The 25,636-nt window shown below is 47.1% G+C and overlaps 1 protein-coding gene across 1 annotated transcript in view; it reads left to right on the top strand.

Moving 5' to 3' along the window:
- DOC2B (double C2 domain beta) overlaps positions 1-25,085 on the top strand; it is a gene marked incomplete at both ends in the record, with an annotated part of 134,274 nt that extends 109,189 nt beyond the window's left edge. Inside the window, 5 exons of the mRNA XM_081346709.1 lie at positions 8,090-8,216; positions 15,108-15,265; positions 19,018-19,099; positions 20,159-20,255; positions 24,949-25,085. Coding sequence (XP_081202835.1) covers positions 8,090-8,216; positions 15,108-15,265; positions 19,018-19,099; positions 20,159-20,255; positions 24,949-25,085 — 601 coding nt within the window. The remainder of the gene's footprint in view (positions 1-8,089; positions 8,217-15,107; positions 15,266-19,017; positions 19,100-20,158; positions 20,256-24,948) is intronic.
- Positions 25,086-25,636: the final 551 nt, after the last annotated feature.

The raw sequence follows: 25,636 nt of genomic DNA, 5'->3' as shown, positions 1-25,636 counted from the left end.
AGGTAAAGGTAAAGGTTCCCCTGCACATGCGTGCTAGTCGTTTCCAACTCTAGGGGCCGGTGCTCATCTCCGTTTCAAAGCCGAAGAGCCAGTGCTTGTCCGAGGACGTCTCCGTGGTCATGTGGCCGGCATGACTAGACGCCAAAGGCGCACGGAACGCTGTTGCCTTCCCACCGGAGTGGTCCCTATTTTTCTACTTGCATTTTTACGTGCTTTCGAACTGCTAGGTTGGCAGAAGCTGGGACGAGTAACAGGCGCTCACTGTTCTGAACCAGCCCCTTCTGGCCTTGTAATAAGGCAAACCCCTATTCAGAAAGAAGAGACTGGAGAGCGTCCAAGGCTGAAAAGCGTTTGCCAAGATTTAATAGTCAATTAACAAAACAAGAAACCAAAACTCCGGAACTTGAATCCTCAAGCAGAAGGGTTGCTTTCAGCAACCAGCCCCTCCCCAAACACTCCTTTTATTGAGAGCTCAGGGCGTGGTTTCCCTGTGCCTCCTCCCGAGGAGACCCGCAGCCTTTTTCTGCTTAGTCCTGCTCGACTGCCTCCTGCGTCGGGCGTCCTTGAACAGGGCCAGCTGTGGGTCATCATCCTCCGCACTATCGGGCTCACGCAGCTGAGAGGAGGTCCCCGGCTGGGAGCTCTGCCAAGCCTGCAAGCCATCATCAGCCGGTTCGTCACCCACACACACCTCCTCCCCCTCATCTGAGTCATCCGATACATCTGAGCCGGGTGCCGAACCCACAGGCTGACCCTGAGTCACAACACTCACTCTGTTACGCGGCACTCGGGATTCGACCCGCCAAACTGCCGACCTTCTGATCGACAAGCTCAGTGTCCTAACCCACTGAGCCACCGCATCCCCGAAGTATTAGTACCACTTTATAAAACCCTAGCGAGACCACACTTGGAATACTGCAGCCAATTTTGGTCACCATATCACAAAAAAGATGTTGAGAGTTTGGAAAAAATTCAGAGAAGAGCAACTAAGATGATCCGAGGCCTGGAGACTAAAACATACGAAGAACGGCTGCAGGATTTGGGTATGGGCAGTTTAAAGAAAAGAAGAAATAGGGGAGACATGATAGCAGTCTTCCAGTATTTGAGGGGCTGCCACAAAGAAGAGGGGGTCACGTTATTCTCCAAAGCACCAGAGGGAAGGACGAGAAACAACGGTTGGAAACTGACCAAAGAGAGAAGCAACCTGGAATTAAGGAGAAACTTCCTAACAGTGAGGACAATTAACCAGTGGAACAGCTTGCCACCAGAAATCGTGGCTGCTCCATCACTGGAGGATTTAAGAAGAGACTGGACAGTCACTTGTCCGGAATGATTATAGGTTCTCCTGTTTAAGCAAGGGGCTGGACTGGATGACCTCCAAGGCCCCCTCTAGCTCTATTTTATCCTAAACCAAGTTTGAGGGGATGAGGCCAGAACTTCTTGCTATCCTCTTTGATTTTCCGAGCAACCAACTTACAGTCAGTTCCGAAGAGCTTTGCCCTGGGTATCCTACAGGAAAAAAATAAAATAAAATAACCTGGTGGCACTTGGTTCTCCCTTGCCAACAATAAGCGATATTGAAAGCCAGGGCAGGCGAGGCCTCAGAACTCTTGGGAGATAAAAGAAAATGATTTTTTCTTCTTCTTTTGTTCAATATCCTCGGGTTTTTATTACCCTTCCTTGTCCGCCTACCTGATTCCTCAGCCTGTTATGAAACAAATGACAATCTCGTTAACTCCAAAATTCCAACCCGTGTTTGCGCTCCGGGGGAGATTTACTCACAAACAAACACACACACACACATGCACACAAATACACACACACGTACACTCCTGTTTTAAAAAAGGGGTTAAAGGTTTTCCTCTTTGACAGGCGGTCCTCGACTTACGACCACAGTTGAGCCCCAAAGTTTCCGTGGCTCGGCAAGACGGTCGTTGAGTGAGTTTTGCCCCAGTTTACGACCTTCCTTTTGCCGCTGTTGTTAAGTGAATCTCTGCAGTTGGGTACACGGTCGTTAAGCGAATCCGGCTTTCCCCGTTGACTTCGCTTGTCGGAAGGTCGCAAAAGGGGATCGCGTGACCCCGGGACGCTGAGACCGTCGTAAATATGAGTCAGTTGCCAAGCGCCTGAATTTTGTTCACATGATCGTGGGGATGCTGTAACGGTCGTAAGTGTGAAAAATGGTCATAAGTTGCTTTTTTAAAGTTCCCTTGTAACTTCAAACGTCACCAAATGAATGGTTGTAAGTCGAGGATTGCATATACTTTGAAAGGGGAGAAATGTCACTCCTAAGGTGGGGGGGGGGAAAATCCTTTCCCTTTTTTCAAGGCCACCTTGGAAAATTACAGGCTAAATTGGAAATATATGTAGGTAGTCCTCAACAGTTTGTTTAGTGACTATTCGAAGTTACAACGGCACTAAAAAAAGCGATTTCTGACCGTTGTTCACACTTACGACCGTTACAGCATCCCCACGATCATGTGATCAAAATTCAGAGGCTTGGCCACTGACTGACATTTATGACGGTTGCAGTGTCCCGGGGTCAGTCAGGTGATCCCCTTTGGCATCCTTCTGACAAGAAAAGTCAATGGGGAAGCCGGATTCGCTTAACGACCGTGTACCCGACTTAACTGCAGCGATTCATCTAACAACGGTGGCAAGACAGTTTGTAAAAGCGGGCGAATTTCACTTAGCCCCCGTCTCACTGAACCCACAGAAACGTCGGGCTCCATTGTGGTCGTAAGTCGAGGACTACCTGTAGGGAGTTAGTCCTCGAGTTACGACTGTCATTGTGCCCAGAATTTACAGTCTCCTCAGCCTGCACGTCCACACACACACAGCTTTGGGCAAAATGAAGGCTTTTTATAGTACCGCTTATTTTTTCACTTCTTCAATACTCCACATTTTTCCCCCCAAAAATAAAAAAATAAATCCAACCAAATCTTCTCAAAGCATCTGTGAAAAAACAAGAGACTAATGGGATTTTGAAGTAGCTCCAAGGAGCTGAGGGGTGGTGGTGGAATATTAAAAAGTCAATTTGATATGAAGAGAGTTGAGGGAGAGAAGATTCTCTCAGAATAGCATCAGGGTTTGAAAGCTGACAGCCTTCTCACCCTCTGATATCTTGTTATTAACGCTTTTTTCCCCCCTCAGATAAAAATATCCTGATTTTTATTTTATTTTTTTGAATAGAAGTGGTGGTGGGGGAAATAAAACACCGGTAGCGCTATTCTCTAGGCATCCATTCAGGCATTCTTGTCATCAACGTCAGTGGAATTCACTCCTCCGTATTGTCCCTGAAGGCGGGTAGTGCTAAGCCAACATTGGACTCTCGTTTCAGTTTTTGTCACGGCTGGAGGTTGGGTAGATTTAAATCAACCTACACCACCCCGGTGAACCCCGAGCTTTCCCCGAAGTAGCAGCAAAATTCAGATTCTCAACCCCCAAAGTGGTTTCAACAGGGTTTCTCCGCTTCTGTCTTCACTGAAAGGGAACTAGGATATGGATAGGGGACCACCAAGCGATCCCAAGGTTTTATTTATTAGATTTTTAAAAAAATTTTGCCTTTATTACTTTATACGTAAAGGTTGTAAACACGCATAATATTCCTTCCTTTCATTTTTGCTACAACAACCACCTCAGTGAGGTGAGTTGGGCTGAGAGAGATGGATTGGCCCAAAGTCACCAAGCCGGCTTTCATACCTGGGGTAGGATTAGAACTCACAGTCTCCTGGTGATTAGTCCAAAGTCAACCAGCCAGTTTTCCTGCGTAAGACAGGATTAGAACTCACTGTCTCCCGGTGAGTGGCCCGCAATCATCCAGCGGGCTCTCTCATCTAAAGTGGGACTAGAACTCACCATCTCCTGGTGTCTACCCAAAGTCACCCAGTCAGCTTTCATGCCTAAGGCAGAACTACAACTCACAGTCTCCTGGTGATAGACTCAAAGTCACCCAATTGGCTTTCATGCCTATGGCAGGACTAGAACTCACAGCCTCCTGGTGATTAGCCCAGAGACACCCACCCAACTTTTTTTTCTTTAAAAAAAGATCCATAAATTTCAAATTTTCCTCAAAAAAGGGATTAAAAAAAAAAGAAACTAGTCCTTGAGGGAAATTGGGTCTTTAAAAATCATGGCAGCTTTCCACCCCTCTCATTAGGAATTAATGGCTGTTTCCCTTCATTGCAATGTTCTGTCAGTCTGGGAGGGAATTTCGGGTCTTAACTGAAATCAAGTGGAAGAGTCCCCTAAGGTAGACTGCTCCTAACCAGTCTTCTCCACCTATGGGACCAATATATGATTTTTATTTTTATTTTTTGCATCTGATGGGGCCTGGAGATTTCTGGTGGCCTCACAGTATCAGCCTCAAAGCTGGTTTTTAGAGGAAGGCAGACAGTTAGAACAATTAACCAGTGGAACAACTTGCCACCAGAAGTTGTGGGTGCACCATCACTGCAGGTTTTTAAGAAGAGGCTGGATAGCCATTTGCCCGAAATGGTATTGGGTTTCCTGCCTGAGCAGGGGGTTGGACTAGATGACCTCCAAGGTCCCTCCCAGCCTTGTTATTCTTTTCTACTAGGCTGTGGGTGTGTTGGGCCGTGGAAGGAAGTTTTGCAGGATTGGATACCTATGTCTGTTGGATTTAAGTCCTTTAGGGAGATTTGTATTGGAAAGTTGGGTTTCCAGGAGCATAAATGTTGCATAAAGATGATCCCAGGATGAGATAGTCATGTCGTGTATTTGCTGCACTTACAGCTGTTCATTTACTGACCGTTCGAAGTTACGACAGCACCGAAAATAACCGTTTTCATGCTTAGGACCGCTGCAGCATCCATGGGGTCACGTGATCAAAATTTGAATGCTTGGCAACTGGCATGTACTTATAACAGTTGCAAGGTCCCCTTTTGTGACCCTCCGACAAGCAAAGCCAATAGGGAAGCCAGATTCACTTAACAACCAGGTTACTGACTGAACTGCAGTGATCCAGTTAACAACAGAGGCCAGAAAGTTCCTAAAATGGGGCAAAACTCAACAAATGTCTCACTGAGCAGTGGAAATTTTGGGCTCCATTGCGTAAGTCTAGGATTACTTTTACATTATCGCTTTTTTGCAGACAACCAAAGTTAATGGGGAAGCAGATTCGTTAAGAAGCGTGGTAAGAAGCAGCTGCAGTGATTCACTTAACAACTGTGGCAAGCGAGGTCGTAAAGGGCGGCAAAATTCACTCAGCAGGTGTCTTGCTTAGCAACAGAAACTCAAATGGACTCCATTGTAGTCGTAAACTGAGGACTACCTGTATCAGGGGTCTTCGAACTTGGCCCTTTTATGACTTGTGGACTTCAACTCCCAGATTTCCTCAGCCAGGCACGCTGGCTGAGGAATTCTGGGAGTTGAAGTCCACAAGTCATAAAAGGGCCAAGTTCGAAGACCCCTGACCTATATAGTCTTTGAAAGCACCTTTGCTTTCCCAATACGTTCAACAGGTGATGCGTAACCCACTTGTAGGACTTGAGCCAACTGCCGCCTGCTGCCAATCCATTTGGCATCTTCTCCTTCGTTAAGAGCTGCTAACGAGCCGGGTTCTAATACCTGGGTTTTTAGAAAGCCTTAGAGAGTCAGGATGATAAATAGCTTGTTTTCTGAGACACTGTGGCTGAATAACAAAGCTGGAGGTGGTTCAGGGGGATAACTGCATTGAATTGGAGGGTACCTTGAGGTCATCAAGCCCAACCCTGGCTCAAAGCAGAGCATCTTAAAGCATGCTGGCTGGGGAATTCTGGGAGTTAAAGTCCACCCATCTTAAAGCATGCTGGCTGGGGAATTCTGGGAGTGGAAGTCCACCCACCTTAAATCATGCTGGCTGGGGAATTCTGGGACTTAAACTCCACCCGTCTTAAAGTTGGCAAGATTAAAAACACTGCTAAAGAGAATTCTTAATCTGCATTCTGCTATTTTTTCCAGGAAAGAAAGCTATTTAGCCAGCTCAAGCTCTGCATACTAATTTCTCTGTTCCCCACAAACCAAATTCTGTGTCTAAGGAATGCAAACTCTTTCAACTCTTCCTCTCACGGCATCCGTTACAGGGCATTGCATACCAAAATACCTAGACACAGAGAATTCCCCTCCCTCCATGCCATCACTCCACTAAACACCTAATTCCCACAGCGCTGTCTTATATTTAAGGATAATAATAATAATAATAGAGTTGGAAGGGACCTTGGAGGTCTTCTAGTCCAACCCCCTGCTCAGGCAGGAAACCTTATACCATTTCAGACAAGCGGCTGTCCAGTCTCTTCTTAAAAACTTCCAGTGTTGGAGCATTCACCGCCTCTGGAGGCAGGTTGTTCCACTGGTTAATTGTTCTAACTGTCAACAAGTTTCTCCTTAGTTCCAGGTTGCTTCTCTCTTTGATGAGTTTCCATCCGTTGCTTCTTGTCCTGCCTTCAGGCCCTTTGAAGAAGAGCTTGACTCCCTCTTCTTTGGGGCAGCCCTTGAGATACTGGAAGACTCCTATCATGTCACCCCCTAATCCTTTTCTTTATTAAACTAGACATCCCCAATTCCAGCAACTCTTCCTTGTATGTTTCAGCCACCAGTCCCCTGATCATCTTTGTTGCTCTATTGTTGCTCTGCATGGATATTTATCCATGTATTAGGACTATTATTATTATCATCTTTCTCATCTTTCCTACTACCTTCTCCTATTGGTTGTTTGGAGGCAGGACAAGAAGCAACGGATGGAAACAAATCAAGGAGAAGCAACCTAGAACTAAGGAGGAATTTCCTGAGAGTTAGAACAATTAACCAGTGGAACACCTTGCCTCAAGAAGTTGTGGGTGCTCCAACACTGGAGGTTTTCAAGAAGAGACTGCACAACCACTTGTCTGAAATGATAGGGGGTCTCCTGCTTGAGCAGGGGGTTGGACTAGATGACCTCCAAGCTCCCTTCCAACTATTCTGTTCCGTTCCGTTCCATTCCATTCTTCTTCCTGTATCTGTTCTGTTCTGTTCTGTTCTGTTCTGTTCTGTTCCATTCCATTCTTCAAAAACCAGATGGCCAGTCTGCAGATTCTGCACTCCCTTCCAAGGCAAGGCCTTCCCCCTCCCCACACCTACTGAACAGGATGTCACATTTAATCATCCCTAATTATGCTGAGTTTTCTCTTCTCCAGTTGTGGCTCATTGGGGAAAAACAATAGCTGCGTTGGGAGGCTGTAATTAAGATACGTTTTGATACGGCCCCTATTTGAAGCATTATTTCCACATGCACTGGCGAGAGAGACAGTGTGCACAGGGGAGATTCTCTCTCTCACACACACACAAACGACAAACACATCACATTGGCGACCGCAAAGGGACGTTTTCGGCATTTTTTTTTTTTTCACTCATGAGCAGAGAAAGATCCTGTAATTTAGTAATACAGGCTTTTCCTGGACTTACAGCCACTTGTTTAGCGATCGTTTAAAGTTACAACTGCACTGAAAAAGGTGACCTTTGTTTTTTCACACTTTATGACCGTTGCAGTCGCGTAATCCAAATTCAGACGCTGGGCAACTGGTTCATAGTGATGACGGTTGCAATGTCCCAGGGTGACGCGATCCCTTTCTGACAAGCAAAGTCAATGGAGGAACCCAGATTCACTTAACAACCATGTGACTCGCTTAGCAACAGAAATTTGGGGCTGAGTTGCGGTCGTAAGTCGAGGTCTACCTATGCGTTGTCTCTTTGCTTCTTGAAAAAGAACCCTGTCCTCCTCAGAGTCTAGACTACACGCCACGACACCCAGCAAGCGACAATGGCTTAGACAAGACTTACCAGAGAAGTTGTAAAAGGTTAAAGTGTTAATTTCAGAATAGCAGAACTGGAAGGTGCCTCGGAGGTCATCTAGTCCAACCCCCTGCTCACCCTTCTCTTGATTTCACAGCTCAAATCATTTCGCATCCCTGCCTGCTAACCATCCAGGTTAAGCCATTGCTACTGCTGAGTTAGGAAGAGGTTAGGCTGAATTGACGTTATTACCAACCCTTTGTGCTGCCCAATTATATCCCTTATTCATCCATCTTCCCGTCTCCTCTTTGGTGCCTTTCAGAATCTCGGTTTGCGACGAAGACAAATTCCGCCACAACGAGTTTATTGGCGAAACGAGGATCCCTCTCAAGAAACTGAAGCCCAACCAGACTAAGAAATTCAACATTTGCCTGGAGAAGCAGCTGCCGGTGAGTGACAGTGGAAAGTGGAAAAACTTGCCTCCAGATGTTGTGAATGCTTTTAAGTTTTTAAGAAGAGATTGGACAGCCATTTGTCTGAAATGGCGTAGGGTTTCCTGCCTGAGCAGGGGGTTGGACTAGATGACCTCCAAGGTCCCGTCCAACTCTTGTTATTCTGTATTCTGTATTTCTGACAGTACAATGAACCAGTGGAACTACTTGCCTCCAGAAGCTGTGAATGCTCCAACACTGGAAGTTTTTAAGAAGAGATTGGACAGCCATTTGTCTGAAATGGCGTAGGGTTTCCTGCTTGAGCAGAGGGTTGGACTAGATGACCTCCAAGGTCCCGTCCAACTCTTGTTATTCTGTATTCTGTATTTCTGACAGAACAATTAACCAGTGGAACTACTTGCCTCCAGAAGTTGTGAATGCTCCAACACTGGAAGTTTTTAAGAAGAGATTTGACAGCCATTTGTCTGAAATGGCGTAGGGTTTCCTGCCTGAGCAGGGGGTTGGACTAGATGACCTCCAAGGTCCCGTCCAACTCTTGTTATTCTATATTCTGTATTCTAATTTGAAAAAAAGCCTATTGCTATAAAGGTAGTCCTCGATTTACAGCCCTTCATTTAGTGACCATTCCAAGTTACAACAGCACTGAAAAAAGAGACTTATGACTGAAGCTTGTACTTACGACCGTTGCAGCATCCCCACATGTGGTCAAGTGATCATGTGATCAAAATTCAGGCGCTTGGCAACCAGTATGTATTCACAAGGGTCGCAGCATCCCGGGCTCATGTGATCCCCACTGGCAACCTTTCCCAGGCAGCTTCCAACAGGGAAAGTCCAAGGGGGATGCCAGATTCGCTTAATGACTACATGATTCGCTTAATAACCGTAGCAAAGAAAGTCACAAAATCAGGCATGACTTGACTTAACTGCCTTGCGTAGCAATACAAATTCTAATCCCCATTGTGGGCGTTAAGTCGAGGACTATCTGTAGCGAGTTAATAAATGCCAACAGTCAAAATAAGTCAAAAATAACCAATCCGGTCAGTGCGGGGAGGGGGGGAGTGTTGGGAGAAACAAAAACAAAAAAATTCAAATTACGGAAAACATAGCTGAGTCCTGGGAAAGTAGGGGTGAAAAAAGACATTTATTGTTGCATTCCCTGTTTTCTGACCAATTCCAGGCCTTACCGGAAGTCCTGGCACATGTGCAACCTCATTAAAAAAAATGCCAGGATTTCATTTGTCCAGCCCCCGTTGCCATCTTGACTTTTTTGACCCTCTTCCCTCTGCAGACTCCCTCAGATACTGCCGTGTAAGTAGGCTTTCCTTCCTTCTAGCAGTTCTCCACTTGCTCTCTTGAAATTTGTGCAGATCTGCTGCTAACCAGGTTTTTCAGCCATTTTGGGCCCTGCAAAATTGAACTCGGTGTTTCTACACCTTCCATCCTGTCTGGATTTAGATCCCCAGAATCTCCATACCTTGCTGGCTTGGGAATTGTGGGAGATGAAGTCCACGCTGCTTCAGGTTTCTAAGGTTGAGAAACACTAGTCCCAAATGGAAGAAGGGAGGAAGGAAGGAAGGAAGGAAGGAAGGAAGGGAGGGAGGAAGGAAGGAAGGAAGGAAGGAAGGAAGGAAGGAAGGAAGGAAGGAAGGAAGGAAGGAAGGAAGGAAGGCGGGCGGAAGGGAGGGAGGGAGGGAGGGAGGGAGGAAGGAAAAGGGGGGAGTGAGGAAGGAAGGAGAGAAAGGAAAAGGAGGGAGGGATGGAAAAAGGGAGGAAAAGAGAAAAAAGGAAGGAAGGGAAGGAAGGAGAGAAAGGAAAAGAAGAGAGGGAGAAAGGGAGGAAAAGAGAAAAAGGAAGGAAGGAAAGAAAGAAAGAGAAGGGGGAGTGAGGAAAGGAAAAGGGAGCAGGGGGTTGGACTAGATGACCTCCAAGGTCCCTTCCAACTTTATATATTATTATTATTATTATTAAGGGGGAGTGAGGAAGGAAGGAAGGAAAAGGAGGGAAGGAGAGAGGGAGAAAGGGAGGAAAAGAGAAAAAGGAAGGAAAGAAAGAGAAGGGGTGAGGAAAGGAAAAGGGAGGGAGAAAGGGAGGAAAAGAGAAAAAAGGAAGGAAGGAAAGAAGGAAAGAAAGAGAAATAAAAGGAGACAAGGTAGGATAGGAAAGAGAAAGAAGGAAAGTGGAAGGGAAGGAGGGAGGGAGGGAGAAAGGAGAAGGAGGGAGGGAAGGGAGGAAGGAGAGAAAGAGAAAACAAGAGGTGGAGGTAGTTGGAAAGAAAGAAAAAAGGAAGGAAGGAAGGAAGGAAGGAAGGAAGGAAGGAAGGAAGGAAGGAAGATGAAATGAAACGAAACACCATGAAATCGTGGAAACGGCTCAAGAGTTCTTGATGAGCAATTGCAGGAGAAAATGAAATCCGTGTGGGAGGCAGAGACGGAGGGAAACTCTCTCCGTGGGACTGAAGCGTTAAGAAGATTGCTTTTTCTCTCATCTTCGGCCGGAAGGATGAGGGTCTCCCTGCCTCGATCCTCTTCTGCTCCCACCCACCCCCACCCCTTTTTCCAAATTCATATTGAAAGCAGGAGACTTTTTACGAAACCCCAATTGCATCCGCAAAGCACCTGGACGGTCCCTACCCTCCGAAGTCTATCCTCAACAGGCTGAAATTCAACTGGTTGTGACTTCTGACTTGCTTTCTCACTGAGGTCCAGAATCCTGCTTTCCAGCCGAGCTACTAATTACTCTCGCTTTTTTAAAAAAAAAAATTGACGGCCGTGCCTTCCCCCCTTTTCTGGAGAATAAAGTAAAATCAGAGGAAAAAAAGGACTTTTTCTTCTGAATAAAATCTCTCAGTAGGAAAAGGGGTAAAACCAGAATCCTGATTTTTTTTTTTTTTTTGCCTTACAGGTCGCTCTCGACTTAACCGCAGTTTGTTTAATGGCCATTTGAAGCGACAACAGCACTCAAAAGAAGTGACTTATGACTCTTTTTCACACTTAACGACCGTTTGCAGCAACCCTACGGTCTCATGATCAAAATTTGGACTCACATTTATGACGGTTGCAGTATCCCGGGCTCCTGTCATCCCCTTTTTGGGACCTTCTGACAAGCAGAGTCAATGGGGAGAGGGGAGCCAGATCAGTTGTAGTTTTTGCGATGGCCTTCAAGGGCTGCCCCGGGGAGAGTGTGTTGCAGTAGCTCAGCCTAGAAAGGAGATAAGAGTGGGCATTAGCCCACTTGCTAATGGTGGGACCTGCAGAAGATCTGCCGAGATTGTTGGCTGGACAGTACCTAGATGTAATGGTCTGTGGGAATAACCTGGAGCAGAGGAGCCCAACCTTTTGGGCACCAGGGACCCCCGGTTCTGTGGAGAGAGGTTTTTCCACGGACCGGAGAGTGTGTGGTTTTTGTGTGCTGCCTGCATCCCACGGATGGGGCTTTGCTTCTTTGTGCGGACCGTTTGCTGCCATGCCGCGGCCCAGTACCAATCCATGCATCGGGGGTTGGGGACCCTTGACCTAGAGGAACAGGAAGAATGACTGCAGGACTATGATCAGAAAAACAAAATTTGAGTCCAGAGTGTTCTGTCCAAGCCTACGTGGCTCAGTGGGTTAGGACGCTGAGCTTGTCGATCAGAAGGTCGGCAGTTTGGCGGGTCGAATCCCGAGTGCTGCGTAACAGAGTGAGCGCCTGTTACTCGTCCCAGCTTCTGCCAACCTAGCAGTTCGAAAGCACGTAAAAATGCAAGTAGAAAAATAGGGACCACTAGGGTGGGAAGGTAACAGCGTTCCGTGCGCCTTTGGCGTCTAGTCATGCCGGCCACATGACCACGGAGACGTCCTCGGACAAGCGCTGGCTCTTCGGCTTTGAAACGGAGATGAGCACGCGTGTGTGGGGGAACCTTTACCTTTACCTTTAATTCTCTTGAACATAAAGGCAGGGAGCGGGAGGTGCTTTTTGCAAGATTCTGTTACTCTGACCCTATAATAAAAATAGTACAGATAGTCCTCACTTACTGACCAAAATTGGTACCAGCAGGTAAGGCAGTCATAAAGAGAAATGTCACACAACCATGCCGGATTTACTTACATCACTTCTGCTGAGGTTGTTAAATGATTCATCATGGGTAGTTAAGCGATTTCCCGCTGGGTTGCCCATTGACTTTGCTTGCCGGAAGCCAGCAGCGATGGTCACAAATGGCAATCATGGGACAGCGGAAGACTGCAGCGGTTGTAAATGTGAGCCATTTGCCAAGTCCCCAGATTGTGACCACATCACATGGGGGTGCTAGGACGGACGTAACTTCCAGGTTATATGGTTATACGTCTCCTATTTCAGCACTCTCGTGACTTGGGAATGGTGACTGAATGGACGACTGGTAAGCAAGGACTATCTATATTAGAATTTATCACCCTGGTTTTCTAATCTGGTCTGTCTCGAAGAATTGACCCCAGAAAAGGGAGGATATCCCAACTAAATCCAGACAGACTCCTAATCCAAGTAGTCCTCAATTTACAACCAACCAACTAGACATTCAGCTGTCTGAGACGGTATAGGTTCTCCTGCTTGAGCAGGGGGCTGGACTAAAAGACCTCCAAGGTCCCTTCCTATTCTATTCTATTCTATTCCACTCCACTCTATTCTGTTCTTTCATTGTTCCACTCCACTCCACTCCACTCCACTCCACTCCACTCCATTCCATTCCATTCCATTCCATTCCATTCTATTCTATTCTATTCTATTCTATTCTATTCTATTCTATTCTATTCTATTCTATTCTATTCTATTCTATTCTATTCTATTCTATTCTTTCATTGTTCTATTCCGTTCTGTTCTGTTCTGTTCTACTCTACTCTATTCTATTCTATTCTATTCTATTCTTTCATTGTTCTATTCTATTCCACTCCACTACATTCTATTCTATTCTATTCTATTCTATTCTATTCTATTCTATTCTATTCTATTCTATTCTATTCTATTCTATTCTATTCTATTCTATTCTATTCTATTCTATTCTATTCTCTATTCTATTCTATTTCTTTCATTGTTCTATTCCGTTCTGTTCTGTTCTGTTCTGTTCTACTCTACTCTATTCTATTCTATTCTTTCATTGTTCTATTCTATTCCACTCCACTCCACTCCACTACATTCTATTCTATTCTATTCTATTCTATTCTATTCTATTCTATTCTATTCTATTCTATTCTATTCTATTCTATTCTATTCTATTCTATTCTATTCTATTCTATTCTATTATTCTATTCTATTCTATTCTATTCTATTCTATTCTATTCTATTCTATTCTATTCTATTCTTTCATTCTTCTATTCCATTCCATTCCATTCTATTCTGTTCTGTTCCATTCCGTTCCATTCCATTCCATTCTCTGACTGTTTTGTAGGCAGCATCTGTGCCTCCTGCCTCCTTGCCGGGTCTCCCAAGGTCATTCCCACAAACCATTACATCCAGTTCAGTGTGAGCACTCGCAAACCGGATCCTAATTGAATCCGACATCCCTTTAAACATGTGTTCAGCTCTGATTTCAGTTGCCTTTAGTCTCGACTTCACCTTGCCAGGGATGAGTGTGTTGTGTTATTCCAGCAAGCAGATTAAATCTGTCAGGCACACTCCTGAGGTGGGGAGGGAAGACCCCTCACAAGTGGCTGGGGAGAGTGGGGAGAAAGATCCTGGCTTCTGTGGGGTGGGGAAAAAAGGGTTTTTCCTGGGACGATAAACCTTCTAAGATAGGTCGGGCCAAATATCTTAGCTCAGAGAGAGAGATAAGAGTTGGATGCGACGCTAGAGGTCATCCAGTCCAACCTCTTGCTTAGTGCAGGATCCCCTAGATCTAGAGCAATATTTCCTAAAGTTTGATCTAAGGATCCTTGGGGGTCCCCCAAAACACTTTGTTAAGGCTCCGTGAAATCAAAATTATTTCCGGATATTGAAAATATTTGTGAAAATTTCATCAGTTTTCTCATTATTTAATAATAATAGTAACAATAGAGTTTGAAGGGACCTTGGAGGTCATCTAGTCCAACCCCCTGCTCAGGCAGGAAACTCCACATCATTTCAGACAAATGGTTGCCCAGTCTTTTTTTTATTTTTTACTTCTTAAAAAAAATGCAGGCATTTTTTTCCCATGAGTAATTTTATCTGTATTAATATTGAATGGTTTTAATGCAGGTAGTCCTCAACGTTTGACCACAATTGAGCCCCAACTTTATGTTGCTAAGTGAGACAGTTGGTAAATGAGTTCTGCCCCATTTTACGACCTTTCTTGCCACAGCTGTTAGGTGAATCACTGCAGCTGTCAAGTTAGTCAGTCGGTTGTTAAGTGAATCCAGATTTCCCTCTTGACTTTGCTCGTCAGACGGTCACAAAAGGGGATCACATGACCCCGGGACACTGCAGCGGTCATAAATGTGAGTCAGTGGCCAAGCGTCTGAATTTTGATCACGTGATCGTGGGGATGCTGCGACGGTCACAAGTGGGGAAAACGGTCATAAGTGACTTTTTGCAGTGCTGTTGTAACTTTGAACGGTCACTAAATGAAACAGTTATAAGTCGAGGTCTACCTGTAACTATTTATTTCTTGTGCTTTGGAGAATTAGCCAACCCCATCATCTTTGTGGCAGCCCCTCAAATATTGGAACACTGCTATCATGTCACCCCTAGTTTTTCTTTTCGCTAGATTAGACAGGCCCAGTTCCTACAACCGTTCTTCGTACATTTTAGCCTCCAGGCCTCTAATATTTTCTTTGTTGCTCTTTGCCCTCTTTCAACATCTTTTTTGTATCATATTTTGTTCTTGGGAGATCCTCTCTTCTTGGATGTTGGGTTTCCAGGCAGAAATTTGGGCCTGAGCCATTTTGTTTCCTTCTCTGTTCACAGATGGACAAAATGGAAGACAAGTCGCTGGAGGAACGTGGCCGGATCCTTGTTTCCTTGAAATACAGTTCTCAAAAACAGGGCCTGCTGGTCGGCATCGTCCGTTGTGCCCACTTGGCTGCCATGGATGCCAACGGTTACTCCGATCCCTATGTGAAGACGTGAGTACAATCTAGAGCACGAGGGTCCCCAAACATGGCCACTTCAAAATGTGTGGACTTCAACTCCCAGAATTCCTCCGCCAGCCATGCTGGCCGAGGGATTCTGGGAGTTGAAGTCCACATGCCGGCTGAGGAATTCTGGGAGTTGAAGTCCACATGATGACTTGAGGAATTCTGGGAGTTAAAGTTTACATGGCGGCTGAGGAATGCTGGGAGTTGAAGTCCACATACTGGCTGAGGAATTCTGGGAGTTTGAGTACATATCGTGCCTGAGGAATTCTGGGAGTTGAAGTCCACATGCCAGCTGAGGAATTCTGAGAGTTGGTCCATCTACACATATATTAATCCATCTCATTCAGCCCAGCCCACCTCACTTGGTTGTTGTTAGGGGAGAATAGGAGGAGGAAGGAGTATAGGTAGTCCTTGACTTACAACTTAATGACCATAGTCCTCAACTTACAATTTAATGACCGTTCGAAGTTACAACGGCAGTAAAAAAAGGGAATTATGCTCTTTTTTTCACACTTATGACCGTTGCAGCATCCCCCAAGATCATGTGATCAAAATTCTTGGCAACTGACTCATATTTATGACGGTTGCAGTGTCCGGGGGGGTCACGTGATCCCCTTTTGCGACCTGACAAGCAAAGTCAATTGGAAAGCCAGATTCACTTAATGACCATGTGACTCACTTAACAACTGCAGTGATTCACTTAACTGTGCAAGAAAGGTTGTAAAATGGAGCCAAACTCACTTAACCAATGTCTCGCTTAGCAACATAAATGTCAGGCTCAATTCTGGTCATAAGTCGAGGATTACCTGTGTTAGGTGTATTTGTCATCCTGAGGACTTCCTAACCTTACTCTCTTGGGTAAAATCCAAGCATTTAATTTTTCTCCTCAGTTTTTCAGCTCTGCTCTTCGCGCCAGGCAAGGCTGATTTATTCCACAAAACCTTTAATCTCCAAGCTTTACAGCGCACCGGGTAGATTTACAAGGCAATCCACACAAGATCATAATTTTTAAATACACACGTAGGTCCACACGCACACACAAGTGGGAACTACAAAGGAATAGAGATAAATAAATATGGTAATAAAGCCGCAAGACGATAAAACAGCCACCGAGACCTACAGGATTAAATGCCAAAGCAGCCATAAAGCAGTGTGCGCCTTCTGTTTAATTAAAAACTCCAGAGAAAATAATTGCTGTATTCTGGTGCCTCAATTAAAGGTTGCAGTTTTACATTGCCCGGAAGAAAATGGGATTTGGTTAAATCCTAGAGTGTGGGGGGGTGTCCCTCGAGGTCATCTAGTCCAGAGGTCACCAACCTTTCTTGGTTGGTGGACCGGAGAGAAAGGAAGGGGGAAGCATTTTATGCGTAGGTGTGCACCCAGGGCCGCAAGCATGCGCATGGCGCAAATGGGGGGACTAGCTCTTGCTTGATACTCATTAGCCCTGCCCCGTTCTTGTGCACAGCGCCTTGTTTCTGCGCCCCGAGGCACGGTGTCGGCCCGTGTTCAAGAACCAAGGTGCGGCGGCATCCCATTTTTGCGCCCTGAGGTGTGGCATTGGCCTGTTTCCACACAGCACGGCAGCGTGGTGTCCTGTTTTTGTGCCCCGTGGTGCGGCGGTAGCCCGTTTTTGCACCACGCGGCATGGTGTCCTGTTTTTGCGCCCCGTGGCTGCTATGTTAGCGTGTGTGTGGGGGGGTGCACACACACATGCACATACTGACCAGCCTGTCCTGCAGACCGGTGGCCAGCAGCCTATGGCCCACAACCGGGCCGCAGCCCACCGGTTGGGGACCCCTCATCTAATATAAGCGTCCCAGATTTTTTATCTATCTATCATCTATCATCTATCTATCTATCTATCTATCTATCTATCTATCTATCTATCTATCTATCTATCTCAAAAGGGACGCGGTGGCTCAGTGGGTTAGGACGCTGAGCTTGTCGATCAGAAGGTCGGCAGTTTGGCGGGTCGAATCCCGAGTGCCGCATAGCAGAGTGAGCACCTGTTACTTGTCCCAGCGTCTGCCAACCTAGCAGTTCGAAAGCACGTAAAAATGCAAGTAGAAAAATAGGGACCACTACGGTGGGAAGGTAACAGCGTTCCGTGCGGCTTTGGCGTCTAGTCATGCCGGCCACGTGACCATGGAGACGTCCTCGGACAAGCGCTGGCTCTTCGGCTTTGAAACGGAGATGAGCACCGGCCCCTAGAGTCGGAAACAACTAGCACGCATGTGCGGGGGAACCTTTACCTTTATCTATCTATCTATCTATCTATCTATCTATCTATCTATCTATCTATCTATCTATCTATCTATCTATCAAGCTAGCTAGCTATCATCCATCATCTATCTATCTGTCATCTATCAATCATCTATCTATCTATCATCTGTCTATCTATTTATTTATTTACTATGTTTATAAACAGCTCAAGGCAGAGAACATACTTAATCCTCTTTTTTACTATTTTTCCAACAACAACTCTGTGAGATGGATTGGCCCAAAGTCACGCAGCAGGCTTTCACGTCTAAGGCAGGACTAGAATTCAGCGTCTCCTCTTCATTGGTGCAAAATGACTCAGCCAACCCTTATGCCTAAGGCAGGACTAGAACTCACTGTCTCCTGGTGATCAGCCAAAAATCACTCAGCCATCCCTCCTGCCTAAGGCAGGACTAGAACTCACCTTCTCCCGGTTTCCAGCCTGATGCCTTAACCACTAGACTAAACTCCCTCTCTGTCCAACCCCTCTTGAACACGTCCAGCAAAGGGCAGGCCAGTTTCTCTGCAGGCCACTGATGTCCTCCTCGCAGTGGTAGGCAACCTTGGCTCTTTTATGACTCGTGGACTTCAACTCCCAGAATTCCTGAGCCAGCCATGCTGAGGAGAAAGGGAGAGGTTTCTATGCGGAGCCATGCTGGCTCAGGAATTCTGGGAGTTGAAGTCCATAAGTCATAAAAGAGCCAAGGTTACCTACCTCTGGCCTAGGGTCAGGGCAGTGATCAGGGACCCAAGCAACTGGTTCTTTTGGATCCACAGACAACGATCCCTCCAGTAAAGAAAGGAATGTTAAGCTTTTAATTGGAGCTGAAAGCCGCTTGAGTGACTTACGACCATTTTTCAGACTTATGACCGTTGCAGCATCCCCATGGTCGCCTGATTTACATTCAGACGCTTGGCAACAGACTCATTTATGACGGTCGCAGTGTCCCGGGGGTCACATGATCCCCTTTTGCGATCTTCTGACAAGCAAAGTCAATAGAGGAAGCCAGATCCACTTACCAACCGTGTGACTAATTTATCAACTGTGGTGATTCACTTAACAAAAGTCATAAAATGGGGCAAAACTCATGTAACAAATTTCTCCCACTTAGCCACATAAACTTTGGGAATCAACAGTGGTCGTAAGTCGAGGACTGCCTGTGTTACGAAGCACCTGAAGGCAGGATAAGAAGCAAGGGGTGGAAACTAGTCAAGGAAAAGACCAACCAAGAGCTAAGGAGGAATTTCCTGATGGTTAGAAATTAACCAGTGGAACGACTTGCCTCCAGAGGTTTTCCAACACTGGAGGTTTTTAAGAAGAGGTTGGACAACCATCTGTCTGAAATGGTGTAGGGTCTCCTGCTTGGGCGGGGGGTTGGACTAGATGACCTCCAAGGTCCCTTTCAACTGTGTTATTCTGTTATTATCTGAAACCTGCTTTACGGCCCCGGTAACAGAACTGGATGTTTTTTTCTTTGCAGCTACTTGAAACCGGACGAGGACAAGAAATCTAAGCATAAGACCGCCGTTAAGAAGAAAACCCTCAACCCTGAATTTAATGAGGTATGCCTGCAGGGGATATTTTCTGTGTCAAAAGGAGAACGTTGGGATGGATGTCTCTGAAAGATTAACCGGGATGGAGCTGCAAATATCTCTTTAATATCTCTAAATATCTCTGCAAGCCTATTTTCTGAAATGATGACCAGAACAGAGCATCAAATATCTTGGCAATATCTTAAGACGGGTGGACTTCAATTCCCAGAATTGCCCAGCCAGCTTGTTGGCTGGGTAATTCTGGGAGTTGAAGTCCACTCTTAAAATGGTAAAGTTTGAGAAAGACTTCTGTAACGGCTGGTACGTGACACGTTTCCCCATAATCCCCACCCCGAATGTGAAAAATCGAGCATATCTCACTTTTTTTCGGTGCCATTGTAACTTCAAAACGGTCACTAAATCAACCGTTATATGTTGAGGACTGTCTATATTTCTTAGCCCTTGCTTCTTTTACCCTAAAAGAAAGGGAGGACACAATTTTTTAAAAAAAATTCCATTTATATCCCGCCCTTCTCCGAAGACTCAGGGCGGTTTACAAGCTTAGCAGTAGCCTTCATTCTATGTATATGCCTGCTTATTAGGCCTTTCACACACACCCCAAGCGGCATTATTACAAAGTCAGCTTAATTGCCCCCAACAATCTGGGTCCTCATTTTACCTACCTGGGAAGGATGGAAGGCTGAGTCAACCTTGAGCCTGGTGGGACTCGAACCTGCACTAATTGCAGGCAGCTGGTGTTACTTAAGGAGGCATTAGCCCACTGCTCCACCAAGGCAATGATTTCCAGACAATAACTAATCAGTGGAAAAGAAGTTGTGGGTGCTCCATCATTTAAGAAGAGACTGGAGGGGCATTTGTCTGAAGTGGTATAGGGGTTGAGCAGGGGGTTGGACTAGAAGACCTCCAAGGTCCCTTCCAACTATGTTATTCTGTATTCTAATTGTGAATGACAACAGCTCGCTTTGTCGTATAAAAAAAACCGACCAAGACTTGTTCATCTCTGCTATAGACCTGCGATTTAATTATGGATTGAGTAATTTCCCTCCCTTCTGAATTTCTCTTTTACAGGAATTTTGCTATGAGATAAAGCATGGAGATTTGGCCAAAAAGACCTTGGAAGTAACCGTCTGGGATTATGACATTGGAAAATCCAACGACTTTATCGGTAAATCTGGACTCTCAGGTTGAATCAGGGGTGGCTCTGGATGGGAACTTGGGGCGCCCCACAATGCTGTTTTCTGGTGGAGCACATCAATTCTCATTGCCTCTGATTCTATTGCAATCACACACTCCAAGCCTTCTTAAGTCCACCAAACACCATTTATGCTCCAATTAGGTCAGGACTTCCTACACTTGGCAAATTTAAGACACGTGGACTTCCACTCCCAGAATTCCCCAGCCAGCCTGCTTGAAGATGGCTGGACTTCCACTCCCAGAATTCCCCAGCCAGCATGCTTGAAGATGGCTGGACTTCCACTCCCAGAATTCCCCAGCCAGCATGCTTGAAGATGGCTGGACTTCCACTCCCAGAATTCCCCAGCCAGCCTGCTTTAAGATGGGTGGACTTCCACTCCCAGAATCCTCTAGCCAGCCTGCTTTAAGATGGGTGGGTCTCCACTCCCAGAATTCCCCAGCCAGCCTGCTTTAAGATGGCTGGACTTCCACTCCCAGAATTCCCCAGCCAGCCTGCTTTAAGATGGGTGGACTTCAGCTCCCAGAATTCCCCAGCCAGCATGCTTTAAGATGGGTGGACTTCCACTCTCAGAATTCCCCAGCCAGCATGCTTTAAGATGGGTAGACTTCCACTCCCAGAATTCTCTAGCCAGCCTGCTTTAAGAGGGGTGGACTTCCGCTCCCAGAATTCCCCAGCCAGCCTGCTTTAAGATCGGTGGACTTCAATTCCCAGAATTCCCCAGCCAGCCTGTGTCATGTCGCTGTCAGAGCCTGAATATGCAGAGGAAGATGAACCGGAACTGGAGCCAACAGGGGAGGCATCATTGACTTGGCTTCGCAGGAATATGGGGAGGAGCAGGCCGAGGCAGGCCAGGACCTTTCAGGATTGGGACGGTTTGTAGCAGGGAGGAACGGGCAGGATGACCAACTGGGGCTAAGCAGTGAACATGAGAGACAGCTCAAGACGATGAGCAAGGAACCCCCCTACCCCACCCACCACACACACACACACACACACACACACACACTGCCCCTCTCCACAAGGCACACCTGAGACTTAAGGAAATGCTGTGGGGAACAAATGCTGAATCCGTGGAGGGTTGTGTGCTGCTGCCCACGGACGTTTCCTGGACTTCTAGCTTTCTCGTTTGCTTCTTGGATTAATTGCCTTGTTCCTTTGCTTCCTGGACTCATTGCTTTAGGCCCTTGCCCTGCTGGAGTTTGTGATTTGGCAGCCATTGCGCTCGCAGCTTGTGGTGCACTACTTGCAGCCAGAGGCTGCTGAAGGGGTGTGTGTGTGTGTGTGTGTGTGTGTGTGTGTGTGTTTGTGTCGCTGCTTTGCTCTGGGACTTGCCGGAGACGTAGGAGCGTTTGGGGAACAGTTGGAGCAATCAAGGAGCAGTTTGAACTGTCAGCTGACGGTGTTGCCTCTGTGCCGTGCCCCAGCTCATCACATTTTGTTCCCGTACCACGTTGGGGGACCATGGATCAGCTCCGTGCGGAGAACGATCAGTTAGCCCAGCAGGTGGTCCTCCTGACTGCGCAGGTTGCGCAGTTGCAAGCAACCCGGCCACGCCGCAAATGCCCAGTAGCAGTGCCGGATAAATTTGATGGCTTGCGGGCCCAATTTCCAGCCTTTTTTGGGCAGTGCCAGCTTTACATGAGCCTTCGGCCCGAGGACTTCCCCACTGACCGGGATAAGGTGGGGTTTCTGTACAGCCTGCTGTCGGGGTTAGCGGCGCGTTGGGTGACGACCCTGCTGACCCAACCCAGCCCGCTGCTGGACAATTATGCCGAGTTTTGCCGTGAGCTAAGGGCCATGTTTGAAGACCCTGTTAGGGCCCAGGTGGCAAACCGGTGGCTGAGAGAGCAGCGACGGGCGCGACTGACGGAGGCCTCACCCGCACCAATCAAGATGGCGTCACCGTCGGTACCGCCTCCAGACAAGCCGATACAGTTGGGGGCTGCACGGCCTCACCTGAGCCGGGCCAAAAAGGATCGCCCACAAAGGCCTTTGCATGTATTGCGGTGGTCAAGGCCATATGGTGGCCAGGTGTCCTGCTAAGGTACCCAAAGCAGCGGCAGGAAACGGGCATGGCCCGGCCTAGAGGGCTCCATAGGTCGGGCTCACTTGGCAACAGGCCAGCCGCCACCACCACTGCCGACTCTTGTGAAGCACTTTGTGCTAGCAGCATGTTCATGCCTGGTCAGATAGCGGTGGAGATCCAGGCCCTGGTGGACTCGGGGGTCACGGCCAATTTCATGGACTCGGCCGTTGCCGTGCACTGGTCCATCCCCCAGCAGCAGGTGTCACCGCCGGTCTTGGTAGAGACGATTGACGGGCAGCCCCTTCGTTTGGGCCCTGCCGTTGCCACCACCACACCCCTTCACATACGCATTGGGCCGCATGTGGAAGAAGCCCTGTTTTATGTTGCCGCAGTGCCCCGCTTCCCGGTGGTGCTGGGGCTGGAGTGGTTACGGGCTGATGATCTGCAGATCACCTGGTTGTCCGGGGAAGTGTGGTTTCCCTGGCGAGAAGTGGGCCACCCATTACCTGCACGCCTGCGCATGGGGTGTGTCTACACATGTGGATCTGGGCCTACTTGCAGAGTTGGTGGACTATGCCGTGTTCGGTGAAAAGGAGGCCTTATGACTGCCCGATTGATTTGGTGCCCGATGCCAAATTGCCAGTGGGCCAGATTTACCGGAGTTGGCGGTGTTGTGGGACTTTTATCGAGAAGAATCTTCGGAACTTCAGAAAGGGTTTAAATATGGTCCCTTCATGACTTCTGGACTTCAACTCCCAGAATTCCTGAGCCAGCATGGGGGAACTATGGCCCCTTCATGACTTGCGGACTTCAAATCCCAGAATTCCTCAGCAAACATGGGGGAAATTATGGCCCTTTTATGACTTGGGGACTTCAATTCCCAGAATCCCTGAGCCAGCATGGGGGAACTATGGCCCCTTCATGACTTGTGGACTTCAACTCCCAGAATTCCTGAGCCAGCATGGCTCTGCTTGGAAACCTCTCAATTTCTCCTCAGCATGGTTGGCCGAGGAATTCTGGGAGTTGAAGTCCACGAGTCATAAAAGAGCCGAGGTTGCCTACCCCTGGATATGGGAGAAAGACATTTAAAAGGAAATGCATATGAAATGATTAGATAAGAGGCTGCAAAGTCCTCAGTTGTATAACGGGCCAGAGAAAGAACCTCAGAGAGGGATCCTCCATAACTACTCAGAATGTAAAATAAGACTGGGTGATTTTTTATTTTTGGACTTGCAAGATTCTGTGATTGCAGCCTTACAATAAAATAAAGTGAACTCACCTGGTACGTTTCCTGTCTGGTCTGCCTTATGTAGAAGGCTACATAAATGTTGTAAGTGAGTAAGTAAATATTAAAATAAAATAAGATTAAAATAAAAAAGAGGCGAGGCTTTGACTGGCCGGCAGAGATGATCAGAAGGAGGGCAGCTGTATAAATGTCTTAAAAATCCAGCCAGAACTGGACTAATTGATTTTTAGGCCCTTATTCTGCTGCATTTCTTGTTTTGGCAGCTGTTGTGCTCACAGCCTTGTGGTGCACTGCTTGCAGTCAGAGTCTACTGAAGGTTTCTGTGTCTGTGTGTGTGTGTGTGTGTGTGTGTGTGTGTGTGTGGCCACTTTGCTCTGGGACTTGCCAGAGACGTAGGAATATTTGAGGAAAAGTCAGAGAAATAAAGGGGCAGTTTGAACCGTCAGCTGACTGTGTTGCCTCTGTGCCGTGCCTCGGGTCAACACAGCCTGCTTTAAGATGGGTGGGCTTCAAGTCCCAGGATTCCCCAGCCGATATGCTTTAAGATCTATGTGATCCTATGAGATTGTGGAGCTCTTATTTTATTTTACTTGTTTATATCCTACCTTTATTATCTTTACAAATAACTCAAGACAGCAAAAATATCCAAGGCACCTTCCTTCTATTTTCCCACAATAAGCTAGTGAGTTGGTTTGTGCTGAGGAGAGAGTGACTGACCCACAGTCCCTCAGCCGGCTTTCATGCCTAAGGCAGGACTAGAACTCACTGTCTCCTGGTGATTGGCCCAACGTCACTGGGCCGACTTTCATGCCTAAGGCGGGACTAGAACTCACTGTCTTCTGGTCATTGGCCCAACGTCACCCGGCCAGCTTTCATACCTAAGGCGGGACTAGAACTCACCGTCTCCTGGTGATTGGCCCAACGTCACCCGGCCGACTTTCATGCCTAAGGCAGGACTAGAACTCACCGTCTCCTGGTGATTGGCCCAAGGTCATCCAGCCGGCTTTCATGCCTAAGGCGGGACTAGAACTCACCGTCTCCTGGTGATTGGCCCAAGGTCATCCAGCCGGCTTTCATGCCTAAGGCGGGACTAGAACTCACCGTCTCCTGGTGATTGGCCCAAGGTCATCCAGCCAGCTTTCATGCCTAAGGCGGAACTAGAACTCACCATCTCCTGGTGATTGGCCCAAAGTCACCCGTCCGGCTTTCATGCCTAAGGCAGAACTAGAATTCACCGTCTCCTGGTGATTGGCCCAAAGTCTCCCAGATGGCTTTCGTGCCTAAGACGGGACTAGAACTCAGGGTCTCCTTAACCACTGGACTAAACTGGCTGTCATTGATCATCCTAGTAGTTACTTGTCTCCGTTTCTTCCTGCCATTTGTGCCTCCAGGTGGTGTGGTTCTGGGCATCAACGCCAAAGGGGAACGCCTGAAGCACTGGTTCGACTGCTTAAAAAACAAGGATAAGAAAATCGAACGATGGCACACGCTTACCAACGAACTCCCGGGAGCTCTCCTTAGTGACTGACTGCTGGAACCTCGAACCCGGGACCTCACCCGCCAACCGTCGAAGAGACAGAGGGGATTATGGGATCATGGGTGCCTTGACTGGATGCGATTCATTCAGGGCCCCCTGGGGCAGAGGGGAAAAATGGGCCGGGCTGGGTAGAGGGGGTATGGTTCATTTTCTGGAGACTCCAATCCAAAGGGGTTTTGGTTTTTGGTTATTTTTTGGTGGTTTGGCAAACCCATGCTAGAGTTTTTTTTTTTCTGGGATGCCTTGAACCCCGTGTGTGTTTGTGGGTATGTCTGTGAGAGAGTGTGTGGGTTTGGGGAAAAAAAATAACCCTGCATGCATTACAGTTGTGATTTATATGCATATTCTGAATTCGAGGTTTGAAAAATTAGCCTCTAAATACTTTTTAACAGGTTTCCTAACTCTCTAAAACAGGGACGTCCAATCTGGGCAGCTTTAAGACCTGTGGACGTCAACTCCCAGAATTCCCCAGCCAGCCATGCTGGCTGGGGAATTCTGGGAGTTGATGTCCAGAGGTCTTAAAGCTGCCAAGATTGGATAGC

This window comes from Vipera berus (genome assembly GCF_964194415.1).
Source record: "Vipera berus genome assembly, chromosome: 1".
Taxonomy (NCBI): domain Eukaryota; kingdom Metazoa; phylum Chordata; class Lepidosauria; order Squamata; family Viperidae; genus Vipera; species Vipera berus.
Note: the sequence above shows the minus strand (reverse complement) of the source record. Positions and strands in the feature narration are given on the sequence as shown.